The sequence below is a fragment of the Bolinopsis microptera genome, chromosome 1 (assembly GCF_026151205.1).
Source record: "Bolinopsis microptera isolate Bmic1 chromosome 1, MBARI_Bmic_1.0, whole genome shotgun sequence".
Taxonomy (NCBI): domain Eukaryota; kingdom Metazoa; phylum Ctenophora; class Tentaculata; order Lobata; family Bolinopsidae; genus Bolinopsis; species Bolinopsis microptera.
Genome location: NC_087072.1, coordinates 15151329 through 15169277, shown reverse-complemented (window position 1 = coordinate 15169277; position 17949 = coordinate 15151329). Strand labels below are relative to the sequence as shown.

Sequence of the window (17949 nt, the reverse complement as noted above, 5' to 3'; positions counted from 1 at the left end):
CAAAGATTACGGTCGTGTATTAACAGTCGCTCGATTAACTTTCTAATATGAAATTTGTATCTTACTTTGGTAATTCCAACAGCTATCGGCCGATTAAAAAAAGCCTGATGATCTTAAAAGACCCGCTATGGTTCAGGGGGTGTCTATTTTCGCCCGTGGCTTGGCTACAGGGACCTAGCTCCTAAATTAACCCTCAATAACGGTTTTCCGAGTATTGGGTTGAGTCGACCGTGGACACTGGTTAGACCCGATGTTAGACCCGAAGTTCTTAGCTTACCCAAGGGATTGATGGTACCTGGCGGATACCTGGCGGATTACCTCTAGATAATGAACTGTCCACGCTACCACTAATATGATTGGACATTTTTTGAGGAGAGATTTAGATTTTTCCTGTCATAAGATAAATGTTCATTTGGGTAAATTTAAGTTGAATGGAACAAAAACAGACTCCCGAATATTTACAAATATAATAAAACTTTCTAGTATAATCTAGTAATAGTATTATAAATTTAAAAATTATAAAAAACTGTTGTGTGCTGTTTTTAAATATAAGAAACTGGGTAGAAATAAAAATAAGGGTCAGGAATCAAAGATGTTTATGATTGGAAAAATGACTTAACCAAATCAGGCATGCAGTCCCATATATCCCTTTATTCGAAAATCAACACTGTATCTTGCATTTGGCGGATGACTACAGCAAATTTTAACCCTCGACGCTGATCAGCCATTCTGGCGCTACCCCAACTGTTCCTAGTAACCTTCAAATCGTAGTATTGTGATAGCATCATATTGTTGAGACTGTCAGTAAGTGGTCTGATCTCCCAGATGAGGAACCCAAGCCTAGTATCATCCTACTCTTTGTCGTCAAAACAGTGCTCGATCATTTTCCTAGATCTGAATCCCCCGTCCGAGATGCCCGTCCAACGACACGAATCTAGTTAAGGGATAGATCCGTCAACTTTCTTAATCCTACCTTTTATACTCTTATCTGAGTTTATAATCTTGAACCCGCTCGGTTAGATCAACGAGTTTTTAAAACTGGTAGTGGTGCGGTCCGGTTAAACTTAATTCATCTGGTGGCAATATCAAGTGTGATTGATTGAGGAGCACTACCCGAAGGCATTACTCGGCACTAACGCCTTAAAATCTTTAATTACAATCAAATATAAATATATGCACACAATGTATAAAGTATTAATAATGTATAAAATATGATTATGCTATTAGCAAATTTAAATAGTACTATTAAGAATTTTAAATAACTCTTATCTCTTGACTTAAATTTAGAACAGCGACACAGGGTCTGAAGAATGCGCGGTGATATTTTTATCTTTTAAAAGTTGTAAATGACAGTGAAATTGCGCGGTTTCGATAGCATTGTAAAAAATGCTCGAAGATAGTCATATTTTGTTATGAGGTTAAAGTTTTGTTGCTCGTTATTATGATCAACGTATGTTGTACCAAATTATTTAAATTTCTAAAAGTACGAAATTTGAGTTGTCCCAGTCCTTGTCATCCGGTTTATGTGCTTGTGCAGTAAGCACATGCTTGTTGACAGTAGACTTGAATGAATTTAGGAATTTGTCTTGTAGGCAAGTGGTGACATATTTTATGTCCTTGTTAATAATGTTGACTGTTTGGTTATATAACTTAGGCCCAATGTAAGAAATGCTCTTGTCTGAATTACATAAACGGTTAAATGGTACTGCAAAGAACTCAGGTTCTCTTCTAGGTGCGTTTAAGTTTGAAACAGTGAACATTCTTATAATATTTGGTGGTGCAGTGTTAGAATAAACTTTGTGCATTAAGCATAATATACATTTAGCTATCACGTTCGGTAAAGCTAATACTTCTAGTTTATTGAAAATTTCCTTTGTGTGTGAAGGTGTGCTATTCAGATCTTTGTCATAAAAATAGCGGTGGTATTGGTTATCTGCAGCGCGAATGCCCTTTTTCTGGGCCGAGAAGACTCTTTTAACGGAGTTTAGCGATCTTGTTCCCCAAACTGTGCAGCAGTAGTACAAGTGAGACTGAACAAAGCTGTTGTATATCAACTTGAGTGCTTTGTTAGGTACTGAGCCTTTGAGTTTGTAGAGAATACCCGCATTTCTAGATACTTTAGTGGCTAAATGTCTAATATGGTGGGCCCAATTTAGCTTAGTATCAATGATCACGCCAAGAAACTTTTCGTGATAACTTTGCTTTAGTCGCTCACCTCCCATGTAGATTTCTATATCCTTAGTTTTTTTATTTGTAAAGATCATATATTTAGTTTTGCTAGCATTTAATTTGAGCCCGTTATTAGTAGCCCAATCAATTATCAAAGTCAGAATCTCATTCACCAATGCATTAAGTTGTTCAAATGTATCTGTACTTATTATTAGGTTTGCGTCGTCAGCGAAATAAATATGTTTAGCTAAATTACTAATCTGAGGAAGGTCGTTGATGTAGATTATGAACAGAATTGGTCCGAGAATGGAGCCCTGTGGTACTCCGTAGTTAAGTTTGAGGTGAGAGGACTTGCAGTTGTTGACGCTCACGTATTGCTCTCTATCGGTTAGATATGAGTGAAACCAAGATAAAGCCAACCCCCGAACTCCATAGTGCTCAAGTTTTCTCAGAAGAATACTGCTGTCAACCATGTCAAAGGCCTTGCTGTAGTCCAATAGAAGCAGTGCTGTGACCTGCTTTTTTTCTAGTGCCCTGTGAATATGGTTTTGGGCTTCTAGTAAAGCATGTTCGCAGCTGTGCCCAGCCCGAAATCCGTATTGAGAGTCAAATAGGATTTTCTCTGTCTTTAAGTGATCTAATAGTCGCGCTTGCATAATTTTTTCAAAGATTTTTGAGAAACATGAGAGTAGTGAGATAGGTCGATAGTTTGAAACTTCAGCACGTGACCCACCTTTGTGAAGTGGAACTACTTTCGCGATTTTCAATTTATGCGGAAACTTCCCCTGATGTAGAGACGCAGAGACTAGGCAGCTAAGCACTGGTGCAAGTATATTGCTCACTTTTTTCAGGGGAAGTATACTCATATCAGAAGTCGACTTAATCTTCAAACCCTTCACTATTTCAATTATTTCTGATGCGGACGAATCTTCTAGATTCATGCTCCGCTGGCATTTGCTATCTTGAGTTTCTGTTACGATAGTCCTGCCCTCAGAGCATACGAGACCATTTTCTCTCTTAAGAGTCTCAGCTATATTGCAGAAATAGTCATTGAAGCTATTCGCAATTTGCTGAGAATCTGTTATCTCGCTCCCATTATAGTTAATTTTGTTTATCTTAATTTTGCCTTTTTTCTTTCTGTTTAACAAGTTATTAACCATTTGCCATTGTTTTCTGCTGTCGCTAGAATATTTTGTAAAGTACGCGTTGTAATATTTGTTTTTGGCCTTATCCACGTGTTTATTCACAAATTTCTTCATTTTCTTGTACCTAATATCATTTTCAGTGGTCGGGTTTGTGACAAAATCTTCATAAAATTTATTTTTGCGATCACATGCGCACCGTAACCATTCTTGGATCCACGGCTTTGTGTTTTTACGGCGGCCTGGTTTACTCTTTTTTGCCTTAATTGGGAAATTTCGGTCGTATAGTTCACTATATTTTTTATCGAAAGCCTCAAATTTTTCATCTACAGAATCATAGTTATTAACCAAGTTCCAGTCTACCGCAGAAATGTCGTTCTCGAACTTTTGGATACTGTCATCGTTTATTACTCGAGAAGACATTTCTGTTGTATCTTCTTGAAGTTTACAACTGAGCCTATTCTGATCAACCATGATTGTGACAAAAGTTGCCAAGTGGTCAGAGATTGACTCAGAAATTACTCCCGATTTTGTAACAGCGTGGCAATTATTGACGAAAATATGGTCAATGATTGTCGCACTGTGATCTGTGACTCTAGTTGGTCTAGATATCACAGGAGCGAACCCATGCTCTGCTAGAGTATCCACATACTTAGTGACAGAGTCTATTCTCCCGTAATCTAGTAGGTCTATGTTAGTATCACCGGCCAGTATGATATTTTTGTTTCGATGTCTTGCTAAGTTACGGAGGAAAATTTTTAATTGTTCAAGGAAACCATTCAAATCCCCACTTGGAGAGCGATATATATTACAGATTAACGCGTTTTTGTGCCCTTTCAAGGTAAGTTCTGCAACCAAGAATTCTCCTATCTTAGGATTATCATGGCAACATAGAGCGCTCTTAACGTTTATGTCAGATAATTCACATAGTTTTTTGTTAACATATATAACTAATCCTCCACCACGATTTGACGCTCTGGCGGGAGTCTGAACATACGGTGGATAGAAACCGTCTAGTTCGAGCTCCTCTCCCTGAAAAGGCAAACATTCCGTGTTACAATTTGTTTCATTGAAGCAGAGAACGTCGTATTTTGTGTATTGATCTATATTCTCCCGAAATTCTTCAATGTTCCCATTAAGTGACCTAACGTTTAGCGAGAAAAGTTTTAATTCATACTCCTTCGTATTTTTTATTGCATTCGCGGTATAGTATTTGCAGTTATTTAGAAGACTAGACGTTGTTTCCCATGGATTCAAATCAGCATCAGTATCATCACGATCACCTATTTGATTTGATAGGTGGTCGCGATTAAAGGGGTTAAACCTAATAGTGTTACTGAGATTTATCATGTGAAGCTGTCTAATGGAGACATCATATGCTGGGAAAATTTTTCTCAAGCATTCTTTGCAGCCTGTTGAGCCAGCAGAACATCTTGTGTGGGATAGGTTGTCACAGTAGCAACATTTGGTCATTTGTCTTACATTCCCAATTTTTGTGCAAGTGTGACATTTTTCTCGTTTATTGGAGACTGGGATTTGTATAGGCCGTGATGGTAATAGAGGCATGACGGCGCCCACTGGAAGAATTTCTGAAATGCAGCTGTAGCAAGACCATTCTCCAGTAAGTTCAGTTATGTCGCTAGGTGTTAGGTGAGCACATTTTGGGTGATATGTCATATAACAGATACTACAAGTGATGCTTATCTTGTGTGAGACTAGGCGCTTTGTACAGGCCTTACAGCTATTTTTACTTCTTCGGATAACTACCATTTTTTGGCTGTAAATGATACTCTTGTTTAAATGTAGATATAGGTTTGCTACTGTATATTAATATATAATAAAGTACACGGAAAAACAGTTACTGAAAGTATCTACTCCAGATGAGTGAGCCAAGAAAATGGGGCCAGGGAAGAGTGAGAAAACGTGCGAGGTTTTGTGAACACTCTGTCCGGGTCCCTAACTTCAGCTCCTAACTAGAGAAATCAATTCAGTTAAGTGTTATTCTGTGGGAATAAGTTTAAAAAGTTAATTGAAGTATGTGAAATGTGAATGTGACTTGTATTCTGTATTTGTAACTTGTAAGTGTATGTACTTAGTGGTCTGATTACGTGATTCAAATTAGTAAAGATAAGATTTCGATTAGCCGTAAGCTGGTGCAGATAAGACATGGTTCGTATACTGTACGATTCTTAGTAGATTAATAATTATGTCCAAATTTTCGATGTAGTATGTTTGTATATTGTATTGCTGTTCTAAGGTCTGCCCAATGAAGAAACATACTCCCGTCTTAGCGGCCAGTGTTTTCGAATTAAGTAGCTGCGCCCCATAGTGGAGACACATAATATTTGAACGTGGTGGTAAAATATCATGCAGAAGTGCAGAGGCCTTTAGCTTGCACTAACAAAAAGAAAATTGCAGTTAACGTTGCCGTACTCAATGTTTATCGTATCAATAAAGTATATGATTTAGTTGAAACGTTTAATTTTAAGTCCCATTCCATTTCCAATCATTCTTGTTAGTAAAGTGAAAACCATTATGGTTCCAAATTATAGCTAGGATATTCGAAATTTGAGTATGTTTTCTATCGACTAGTCACTAGGGACAAAGTAGATTGTAGCTAATACTATAAAGCTAAAAGAACTGCACATATTATTACTCATGGGGTGAACATGGCTGAATTTAGGGATATAAATGAAATAAGATGCGCAGCTTTCAAACCCAAAAGTAAGAGTAATGAAGTGAAAGTGAAAGTGAAAGTGAAAGTAAATACCAGTGCCGGCGTGATAGTAGCAGAGTCCACTTTCCATGATAGCTTTACACGTGTGCTCTTTAAACTCATACCTCGCGTTTGCGTTCATGCACAATTCCTCGTCCTCCACCTTCACACACCTATTAAAGGAGATTTAGAGCTTTCTTGAGATTAGCAAAAGAGGTTAAACGAATTTTACAATGATTGAAACAGAATGATGGCAGGGCCCTAATGCAAAGCAACCTTAAATTTTAAGTTAATCAAGTTAAATTTACTTGTTCTGGTAGCAGCCCGAAATTCTGCACTTGTCACAGGAAGTAGTGGTGAGCATGTACCTCTGTACCAACGGTACCCATCCGTCAATCACCTTACCTCGTTTACTATACCGCCACACTCTCGAACACTGGGCTAACTGGGGAGTGTCACGTGATGAGGAGTTTAAGTCACGTGATCAATACAACATCGCATATAATTATATCTATACTACAGATGTGGAGTCACTCGACCTTGTTCTAGAGCTTCCTTTTCCTGATCCAATCATCGAAGATGAGCTTCTTATATTGTGCACTTGCCCTCTCTATGAAAATTTCTGTCACTGTTTGTCCCCACAAAGTAAAACATTACTCTTCTCTGATATTGTACAGATCTTCGCACACCCTACAACCATCGGAGACCTAGGAAGGTTCCTTACCGAAGCTCATGAACGCAGATTCCCTAAAGCATCCTCTAAACAAATTATTAAAAAAATAAATCTCATTCTGAAGATTTGCGGGGATTATTTCTTTGTTTATTATAGTGGTTGCAATTTTATTCTCATTCTCTTGTATATATACTTTTTGACTTTTGGGTAAATTTACTTTTTATATTGGGTCAGACATTATCATTTCAAATTGACTTTTGAATCGTTTAATCCGTTTAATCCGTTATTAATCCGTTATTAATCCGTTATTAATCCGTTATTAATCCGTTATTTATACGTGATCAATAGTTATCTGATACTTACTGATAGGAGGGAACAGGACACTTTGTGATATCTTAGGAAGCTGCAGGATTGATAAAGAAAATTTTTTTAAAGTTAAGGTGCACGTACCGTTGCCTCAGGTCTATCACCGTATCCATCTTTCAAGAGAGGGAGGAAGAAGACATATTTCTCTGCCCGTTCTATGTCTCTGTCAGTCCACAGCTCGTCGTGGAAGCTTTCAACCTTTGTCTGGCAAGCAGGACAGTACGACCACCCTTAGAAATGGGATAGTGAGAAATAGGCTCGTGAGACCGACTAAAAGCTAGGCAGAAAGGGTGATTATTCCTGTTTTAATTAATCTCACTCTTAGAGTTTATTGTTATGGCAAGGTGCTAGGTGCATCGCGCAATTCTCATGAACTCAACCCGTTACTCTTGAAGCTGTTAAAATAACCAATCACTAGTCTCTCGTGTTAAATCTAAAGGCATATATTAGGCGAATTATTCGCGCACTTTTTAATATTTTGGTACCTGTTAGTCATAGCGTGTACTATTTAGAAAACATTTTCCTTAATTACAATACCACGTGACCATCAACCAAATAAAGGTGCGTCAGACGACGAGCAGAGAGTAGGCACTAGGCACCCTTTAATCCCTATTCCAGCAGAGTACTGAGTTCCTCTGAACTATCATCAGCGCTTTCATTTGCACCGAGATCACACAAAACTCAGCTCTCTCCCATTACCTAGCTAACACGAGGAGCGCAAATCGGCGGCAAATCTCGCACCTCTATTTTTCATTGAGATCAATATTTCGTCTCTAATTCGGCCATCAGCTCCCTCAAGAATAATCAGGATTAAATAAATTCGATTTGTCACAAGGATGCTCAACATCAGGTGGTCGACAATAGTACCTGCGGTACAGAGAGAGGGACCGACAAAGCAGTCCACAAAAATGAGAGATCCTAAGAGAGGAGAAAGAGAGTGAGAATAGAAGCCCGTCAGCCAGCGGACCATGTTGATAACATTTATCAGTGGAGTGTCGGGTGCCTGCTCACAGGACCCACCTAGCAACCATTATTATACTCGGCCTATTTTCTCTACTTCAATTAGATTATTATCATTCCTGAACCTAAAACTTATTCCACTCCCTCGGTGACAAGAGTACTCGTGAAACCCAGTCCCACACAGAAACCTAAAAATTGTAATGGTAATTCATGAGACTATGCTACAGGAGTTAGGACGAAGGACAAGTGTTTTAACTGATTGTACAGACCGTAGCGCACAATGACATTAGGGACGAAGGACGGAGAACGTTATGACCTAGAAACCCCTTCATGGGATTGTTTTCTATTACTTATTATTATTATATAAAGAGGAAATTGAGTTGCGGTGCTACTGCAAAGAGGAATGATGCTCTTAATCTTGTAATTATATCGAGTGAAATATATTTTGAGGGGGCAGACAAGGGGCTCTCAAATTCTGTGCCAGGAGCAGTCATACGAAATTATTATCATAATTATGATCAATTGATATCGAGATAATTCATGGCGTCAAAAATGGTACCAAGAAAATACGGCTACGGAAATTTCATTTTCTGTCATTTTTAAGCTGCATTTAAGTTTAGCGGTATTCTTTCATGCATTTTTTTATTGGAATGATGTCAATCTTGGATTTAAATTCAGCTATGATAATCAAGAAAAGGTCAATTAAAAGTCAATTAATGCTTCATATATGTAAATTTTGGTGGGGAGATGGAGCATGTTTTTTGACACTTGACAGTGATTCTTGTGTTTGATTGGTCAATAAATAGTGGATGCTGATTGGCAAATTTCTGGCACGTGTCGAAAAATGGATCACCCACCCCGCACCCACCAGAATCCACATCTATTAATTGATGGTTTAAGTCACACTTACTCGCATATCTAACAGTTATCTTATCTCCAACTGCAATCTTCGTATCACCCTGAAAAAAATCAGTTATTAAAATAGCAGCAAACTTGAATAGTTTACAACCTCACGTTTGAATGTGTACATATTTCTAAATCCAACAGGTGCTTGATAATGGCAATAATTTCACATATCACCACCCCCCATTATATTGCCTACCGTTTTAACCATTAACTGACAACATATGGTTGATGGCCGTGTGAAAAATTAGGCCAGTATATAAAAACAACGTTTAACCACTGAATGAAGCCCGTTATTGTTGGAACGGTACAAATCGCCCCGTGATGATTGTGTAATGCAGGATAATCCGCTATTGTCCGCTAAAATAACCTCAAATTTGAGATGTCCTGACCAGGTGTTTGAACGCAGGCTCGAAATGGTGGTTATGTTTTGAAGTTATCAACACAATATAACATATCACTGCCAACCGTGCAACATATGGGGCTGGTAAATTTTAGAGATATTTACAGTTCTGTACATTAATTTAATGAGCTATCCACGCTGCCTATCTTAGCGATTCTTAACTCAACAAAACATAATCGATTAAAGCCAAATCTTAAAATGTGTGGATGTCAGAGGGCCAGATATCTCAGCTAAAGATTGAATACCATCACACATTGGTGAGCAAGATATGTAGAGATGTAGCCCAGTTTTAGATTTAGAGTAAGAGAATTAATACAGTTTTCAGCATAGCTAAATTAAAAGTTAAGTATTAATTACTGAAAAAACAAGATATGACTCACTCCGTTAGCGTAGATAGCCAAAACTCGGACCGTAAGTTCGAAGTGGGAGTTAGGGAAACCCCTTTTAAAGAAATCCGTGTGGGCCGGCAGGTTCCATATCCCCTTTGGAGTTTCGTGTGAGGATTTCTGTGTTACTCGTCCCTGTATCACTGAAACATGGCATCATGCCGGAGCTTGGAATTTGAATTACATAAATTATCACAGTGCTGGCTAGCATGACCGTTGCCATTATACTCACTATACTATTTACCCCCTATACTATTATACCCCATTTATTGTTTTCAGGCATTAAGACTCACCGAAAGTAGTTCAGCAGGCATATTTTAAGTTCAAAACATTCTAATTCAATAATGAGGTCTGATCGTCATCTTCTTACAGCGTTCGATGTCTGTGTGAAGGTAAAATGGTGATATCCTCTGGATCAGGCAGAGGTTGAGTGTTATCGGGATTATTTCTTTAGTAGTGGAACAGTAATACTAAGGTAATGGGACTACTGCGGACCCTCTACCGGCCAAACCTTGTTAACAAAGCCGCAGTCAAGGTTCGGTGAACGGTAGTTAAAAGCGCTTAAGGGACATAAGTCAAATTGGTAGAGCAACATCATGTAGTGGACATCTTCTCGAATAATTTTCAAGACTTGATGTCAACTTATTATCGGAGAAAAAGACGATTTATAAAGGAGCAACCTAACATTCTACCCACTCCTCATTTCTTAAGATGTCCACTACATGATGTTGCTCTACCAATTTGACTTATGTCCCTTAAGCGCTTTTAACTACCGTTCACCGAACCTTGACTGCGGCTTTGTTAACAAGGTTTGGCCGGTAGAGGGTCCGCAGTAGTCCCATTACCTTAGTATTACTGTTCCACTACTAAAGAAATAATCCCGATAACACTCAACCTCTGCCTGATCCAGAGGATATCACCATTTTACCTTCACACAGACATCGAACGCTGTAAGAAGATGACGATCAGACCTCATTATTGATGATCCCGCTCGTCGGAGAAGATAAAGGCCTTGCTCAGCAATGGGTAGGGTTTGCAGTTTAGATAGCCATGTGGCACGCTGCAACTAAATTATTCGAGATTCTTCTCGAATAATTTTCAAGACTTGATGTCAACTTATTATCGGAGAAAAAGACGATTTATAAAGGAGCAACCTAACATTCTACCCACTCCTCATTTCTTAAGATGTCCACTACATGATGTTGCTCTACCAATTTGACTTATGTCCCTTAAGCGCTTTTAACTACCGTTCACCGAACCTTGACTGCGGCTTTGTTAACAAGGTTTGGCCGGTAGAGGGTCCGCAGTAGTCCCATTACCTTAGTATTACTGTTCCACTACTAAAGAAATAATCCCGATAACACTCAACCTCTGCCTGATCCAGAGGATATCACCATTTTACCTTCACACAGACATCGAACGCTGTAAGAAGATGACGATCAGACCTCATTATTGATGATCCCGCTCGTCGGAGAAGATAAAGGCCTTGCTCAGCAATGGGTAGGGTTTGCAGTTTAGATAGCCATGTGGCACGCTGCAACTAAATTATTCGAGATTCTTCTCGAATAATTTTCAAGACTTGATGTCAACTTATTATCGGAGAAAAAGACGATTTATAAAGGAGCAACCTAACATTCTACCCACTCCTCATTTCTTAAGATGTCCACTACATGATGTTGCTCTACCAATTTGACTTATGTCCCTTAAGCGCTTTTAACTACCGTTCACCGAACCTTGACTGCGGCTTTGTTAACAAGGTTTGGCCGGTAGAGGGTCCGCAGTAGTCCCATTACCTTAGTATTACTGTTCCACTACTAAAAAAATTCTAATTCAATGTCAAAGATGACAGGAATAAGAAATAGTTATGTGGAGGTTTTTAAGAAATTTGCGCAAAATACGCCCCCAGCACTGTTATATTATACTTATACAAAATTCGGTAAAAAACCCAAAATCGCCTTATTCAGGTGCCTTAAAAACCATGTTAACATAGAGTTAGAGATCTGAGCTAGATGTTGACCAAATCGATTGTAAAAAAATGTTCAAGTTTCAGGAGTATCGGGAAGTGGGTTTTCTGGAACCCCTGTTTTACAACAGATTGTCGTGAAGTATATATGGCAGTCAATTATAGGCTACATTCAAGTGTCCGTAGATTCAAAAGCTTTCAAGATACAGTCATTTCGTACCACAGGTCTTGAAGATAATTGTTAAGACTTTAGTTTTCGTTATATCAACAAATAATTAAACGTCATAATCACCACTTGATGACGTCATTAAGTAAACCGTTTTTAAAACTTGATTTTTGACGAAGTGACAACTTTTCAAATTGATTTTACACCTTTAAGGTATAATTTTATTCAAAATGTTAGGGCATATAGAAGTTAGATAATTGTTCAAGCATTTTGAAAATCTACCGGAAAGTTTTCCTACCTTGCTCCTTCATAAAGATTTCGCTATTGAAGTTAGTACTTTTTAATAGAATAATTTTATAAAAATATAAAAGTTGTGATTTAGTATTTTCTGGTGTTGGGCCATCCCTTGGGTTGTGGAGCTCAGTTCTGCTTCCAGTAGGTCTATATTGTGCATTAGGCTAGTGTTAAAGTTGAAAATCAAAACGTTGCACGCGTGGGGACACGCCCAAATTGATATAAAAATTGCTAAAATCACTGAAAATTGCTATTTTCACCATTTTCTGTCAACTTTGTGATCTAAGTACTCTTTGAAATCTTTTGAAACTTTGCATGCTTATTAGACAATATATAAAACATCAACATGCAAAAATTTACGGTGGTTCAATATTGTATGCGCACGCAACGTCCGCTCAAAGTTTGCACGTGCGAAAGGTGAGAATTTTGCTCATTCGTGATTTCGAACAAATTTTGCTTTCCCACGACAGTTAAATGGCATTATATTTGAATTTAATGCCAACTTGAATGAGTATAAAGTGGCATATTCAGTCAGTGATCGACAGATATGCTTACCTAAACACAAGGAAATGTTTTCAAAGGTAAAATTTCGAAATCATTCAAATTACCTCCTTATCAATGAAGTTATGAGTTTACATTTCGACTCTGTAAAGAACCCTGAAATTATAATAAAAAAGAGATGATATTTGACCAAAACCCATAATCATGGGTAGAGTGGACCGCTGCCAGTGTCTCTCTTTCCCAAACACAAGGAAATGATATTAATTTGAATAACCGTCCGCAAATGCAAAATGATACCTAGAATGAAATCGGTCGCTCACTTTTCCCATTCATTTACAATTGTAATATATTAAGAATAACTAGTAACTACCCGAAGGCAGCTGTACTCGGGCAATAAAGATTCAATAAACATCAGCTAATTGGACAGTAACTACCACCCTTATCCCGAAATACTAGGTATCGACCCGAACGCAACCCAAAGAGATTTTTACAGCATGTGATTGATGTAATTAATCGAAACTTATTACAATTCGTAAGCCGCGAATGAATGGGAAAAGCGAGCAACCGACTTCATTCTCGGTATCATTTTGCATTTGCAGACGGTCAATCACATTGATATCATTTCCTTTTGTTTGGGAAAGAGAGACACTGACAGCGGTCCACTCTACCCATGATTATGGGTTTTGGTCAAATGAAAGTATTCCAAAAACGAGTAAACAAAAGTTTTTTATTCTGAAAAGCTATACAACATGGTTTAATAGAAACTTGGCTGCTGAAATGGAAACTTGGCCACATAAGATTGTCTTTTCAAAGAAATCCTTTCCACGATTTTTCCTTTTGATTCACAATAAAGCTTTACTGTTTTACCTGCTGATGCATCACAGAAGTCGTTCTGAGTGTGTTTTGTGTAGAAGTGAACATTTTCTGAACAGGGTAGACACATACAGTCAATACCTGAAAGGAAGCATCTTTAAAAAAAGAATTACCCGCGTTCAATGTGTCAATTGAATTTCATCTTGGGATTAAGCGTTTGATATCAATTTGATACACAGAATGTATTTCATATCATCAAATGCCTTCTGTGTATCTAATCTCTTATGAAGTTAAATCCATGAATATTCCAGAGTTTTAGAGTTGTTATAAAACTACAGCTTTACAGTTTTAAAAGGAGAGAACACGACAGAATACGAAAAGTTATTGAACTGAATCATTATGAATGTCTTGGTAGAGGTCGCATGTAACATAACATTGTCATCTCCTAATATTTGAAATAGATTAAAGAAATCATGAACAAGTCAAGTGGCACTGACACTAGAATTTGAATTGTCAATACAGTGTGCCACGTGTCAAAACAATTTTGCACCATGGTTTCCAGCATCAACGATTCAGCAACCAACAAATTGTTTACCTTCCTGAGTGGTAGTAGCTGGGTACTGAGTAGGTGTGTACGATAGTTTCTCTGAGAAGACAGTGACAGCCAGCATAGCCACCAAGATAGCATGTTTTAACACCGTCATCTATAGGGTAGACGAGATGTTTTAGTCACTCAGGACGTGGAGGATGGCCCTACTTCGTTGTAATACTAGTATTGAACAAGATCGAATATAATACTTTAAATATGAGTGAAAAAAAAGTAGAGTGAGGTAATACTGTTGAAACAGAACATGGACTTTGCAGCTGAACCCTGTATTTGAAACTTTTAATCTACCATATTCAATTTATAATTTGTTAAGGTTCACTAAACCCCAATTTAATACAACGAAATCAAATACTAAAGTAATCCAGCCGGATATGAATTGGAGAATAAAACTTTCAACTGAGTGTATTACTATTGAAGTAAACTTTTGATAGCCAGCTACAACAAGGAAGTTAAATGATATAATGAAATCTTACACGAAATAATCTAATTATCATACATGTAATGGTCGACAATGTCAGGAAAGTACCAATTAAAGATTAATCATAATGTAACGTGAAGGTCATGAGCCGTTATCATGGTCTTATCGGCAAAAAAACTCATGGTGGCAACACGGAAGAATTAGAAAGCTCAGGGTGGTTATACGGTTATAACACAGAAGCCTAACGATTACGAAACTAGCACTACTTTGATGCAATAAATTACGATTTCTGTTTCTTTCACGTCGACGATACCTCGGGTTTGACTGAACTCCGGAAAGGTAAGGACAGCGTTACGGATGTGAACGAGGGAGAGCAATTAGAGTAATCGAATAGGAGGGATGGAGATAACGTAGATATTTTCGTCTCCTCGGCCCTCCATAACAACTTTAAATAAATCAATTAACATCTGCGACGTACCGTACCATTGGTTCGCGTTCAGGGCCAATTCCTTAATTCTCGCAGACAGAATCATTCAAGAAATATCAAGAATCTTATGATAGCACCTGAATATCATTATACTTGTTTACACGAAGTTTCAAATTGGCAAACATTTGTGCAAACACTGATATCTAAGTAAGACGCTATACTAATTACTAAGGGGAGGATGGCTAAGAATGAATTATGTCCTTAATTTGTTGTCGCCAATTTGGTACAATATGATAATGTAATAGGTGTGAAAATTAAATTAAAGATAAGTAAGAGGTGAAATGCGAACATGGACCCGAAGTACGGTTTTTACTGCAATAAAGTTTGATATCGTGTTACCATCCTGCAAAGGATTCGATTGGTTCCTGGGAACTGTTAGGGTGCAACTTCCAGCACCACAATCACTTAACACAATTTAATATATTGCTGCAGGAATAAACCCAACTTGATAACGAGCCATAATACAAAATCACATACAATGTGTAAAACACGATGAAAACTCTGCAGTACTTTTATTTTTAGGGGGTAGGGTTGCAAAATGAATAATTGTTCTAAGTTGATTTATTTAACCTTCCAAAGGGATTTGATAGAGTTAGGTGTCAAAGAGGTTATCAAAAAACAAACAAACAGCTTGAAAAAGGAATCTTATTTACTTTCGCATGAGCTGGAGGGCTTCCAATATTCTAAAAATCCACCAGTCATCTACTTTTTAAATTCCGAGAACAAATTTGGTTTTCAAAAAATAAACAGTGTTTCGTACTTTAATCTGTGAATTTGTGAGTTGAGAACAACAATAATTGTGACAGACCGATCCCCTGATGTGATTTCTGTATTGAAATTGGCGGAACTGTTACCTGCACTTAAACCTCACTTGGCACCTTTTTTCTTACACAGGGCTATATTCTTATCTAAGTGATATTGACCACCTTGAATCTTGAATCTGCTAAGCTTCTTTCCATTTTACCATTTTACTGCGTTACGATAAATGCGGTGTCATCATTAACAACCAACATAATAAAGTATGTCTATGTGGCTTCCCGCCAAAGTTAGGGAGCATCAACGGATGCGGAAAGATCTTAATATATAACATACTTAGTAATCGGATAGCTGAGCTAGCTATACTAGCTGTCGTTATCAGGGCACTATCAAAGGAGCCCGACACAGGTCTGTAGAATCCCTCCGAAACACATTACGGTGGAATTATGGTTATGGTGGAATTCCACGGTAATATGTTTCGGTGAAACTCAATTTCACAAATCTTTGTCGGCCGTCGGGGCTCGGGCTTTAGGCTTCAAGAATACATTCATATGTGGACGTACGTGACCTACATGATTGCATAATCATAATGTAATAAGTGTAAGCGCGCTTAAATAAAATCGCAAAATTAAAACATGTGCATTGCGGCCGACGCGCGCGCGCGCGCGGATGAAAGTGACAACATAATCCGCGGTTGAAGTTTCGCGCGTTCCAACAACAGCTATTTCCAACTGTGACAGGTCGGTCATGATTGATTTGTTTTGTTCTTTCGGAACAGCTTTAACAGAGAGTAGAAACGCATTAAGAAACATATTGAAGATACGCATCATGCCAGGTAAGGCGCCACTATAAACCGAGGAATAACTTCACAAGAGAAACTGTAATTAAAACAGTCAATAGTTGACCAGTAAAAACAGACGTTATAACATCAACTATATTTTGAGTAGTTTTGGTAAGGATTAAGGATAGCTGTATCACGTACGCCGTTATGTTACAGTAGAAGCAGGATGCTTTGCGGATTCTATTATATGAACTAATGAGTCTGTTGTGACGGTGTGTGAAGATCCAGCATGAACTCAAACATCTCTAGAAGTCTGACTACTGTAGTCGAATATTAGTTTGCTTGGACATTTAACTAAATGTTATAAAAGTTGGCTCCAGCTCAAGGCTGTAAAATATTGAAACTAATGTCATTCCTATTACTTAATTGAAATCAGCTGTGAGATCAATGGTGCATGTTACATTCTCGCGGACGACAGTAATATCATTAGCAAAAGGAGGTACTTACTTTCACAGCTCTCATGTGGCCAATCCTGTACAGTAATGAGAGCTAACAGCCGAGTTTTCTTCTTTTCTTGATTCTGCCATCTATAATAACTGATACATGGGATAAATTGTAAATTCGTTGAGTTATAATTAAATCTTATATGGCATCTAAACTCATGAGTCTTAATTTTGGCAGCCGATCAGATCTTGAGACAATATTAAATAGACATTTTATAAGAACATTAAAATTGAAATTGGAAATTAAGATAAAGTCAAAAAATCACAATCCATACGAATATATTATCATTGTTATGTGGGTAAAATAAACATAAAAAACTAGAGGGTTTTAAAATAAGAATTACAAATATTCCGGACAAAATAAGCACACAGTATGAAGTCAACCTCTGTGAGACAGTGATTTAATAAGTATTTGTAGTGCACTGATTTAGAATGTGCGGTCTTCTTTAAAAGGATTCTTAGTAAGATCCGCCAATCGAAATGCATTTAAAAATCAATCCAATTTATAATAACTTATGAAGCTTTTCTAATTTCAATTTCATACATTTCCTGGGATTTAACTTTTGTTTTAACAATCGGTCTTGGAGTCATGGAGTGGTTACTGGTGTGCATTTTAAAATTTCCAGACATAAAGGTCCACACTGTTCACATTTAAGAATTTTGCTAATAAGCTCAGCTGACATCAGTCTAGACTCAGACTGGACTGTCTCTCTAATTGGTGGAGGGTAAACAGGCTCAAACGGGACTGTCTCTCTAATTGGTGGAGGGTAAACAGGCTCAGACGGGACTGTCTCTCTAATTGGTGGAGGGTAAACAGGATCAGACGGGACTGTCTCTCTAATTGGTGGAGGGTCAACAACCTTGCCATGAGGCTCACGAGTTTCAGGAACAGAAGTGGACTTTTCTTTAGTATGCGATTTATGAAGTAGTGTAATCGGAATG

The 17949-nt window shown here is 37.8% G+C and overlaps 2 protein-coding genes across 2 annotated transcripts in view; both read right to left on the bottom strand.

Annotated features, from left to right (window-relative positions):
* LOC134814078 (modifier of protein aggregation 4-like) overlaps nucleotides 1-1471 on the bottom strand; it is a 61916-nt gene extending 60445 nt beyond the window's left edge. Inside the window, exon 1 of the mRNA XM_063822086.1 lies at nucleotides 1462-1471. The gene's annotated coding sequence lies outside the window, so the exon portion shown is untranslated. The remainder of the gene's footprint in view (nucleotides 1-1461) is intronic.
* Nucleotides 415-17102, bottom strand: LOC134814041 (uncharacterized). The gene is made up of 9 exons (XM_063822035.1): nucleotides 17012-17102; nucleotides 14051-14159; nucleotides 13510-13596; nucleotides 9713-9861; nucleotides 8937-8985; nucleotides 7151-7296; nucleotides 6336-6472; nucleotides 6082-6200; nucleotides 415-934 (listed from the first exon to the last, which is right to left on the bottom strand). Exons 1-9 carry the CDS (start codon nucleotides 17024-17026, stop codon nucleotides 852-854), a joined length of 894 nt encoding a protein of 297 aa, XP_063678105.1. The 5' UTR covers nucleotides 17027-17102; the 3' UTR covers nucleotides 415-851.
* Nucleotides 17103-17949: the final 847 nt, after the last annotated feature.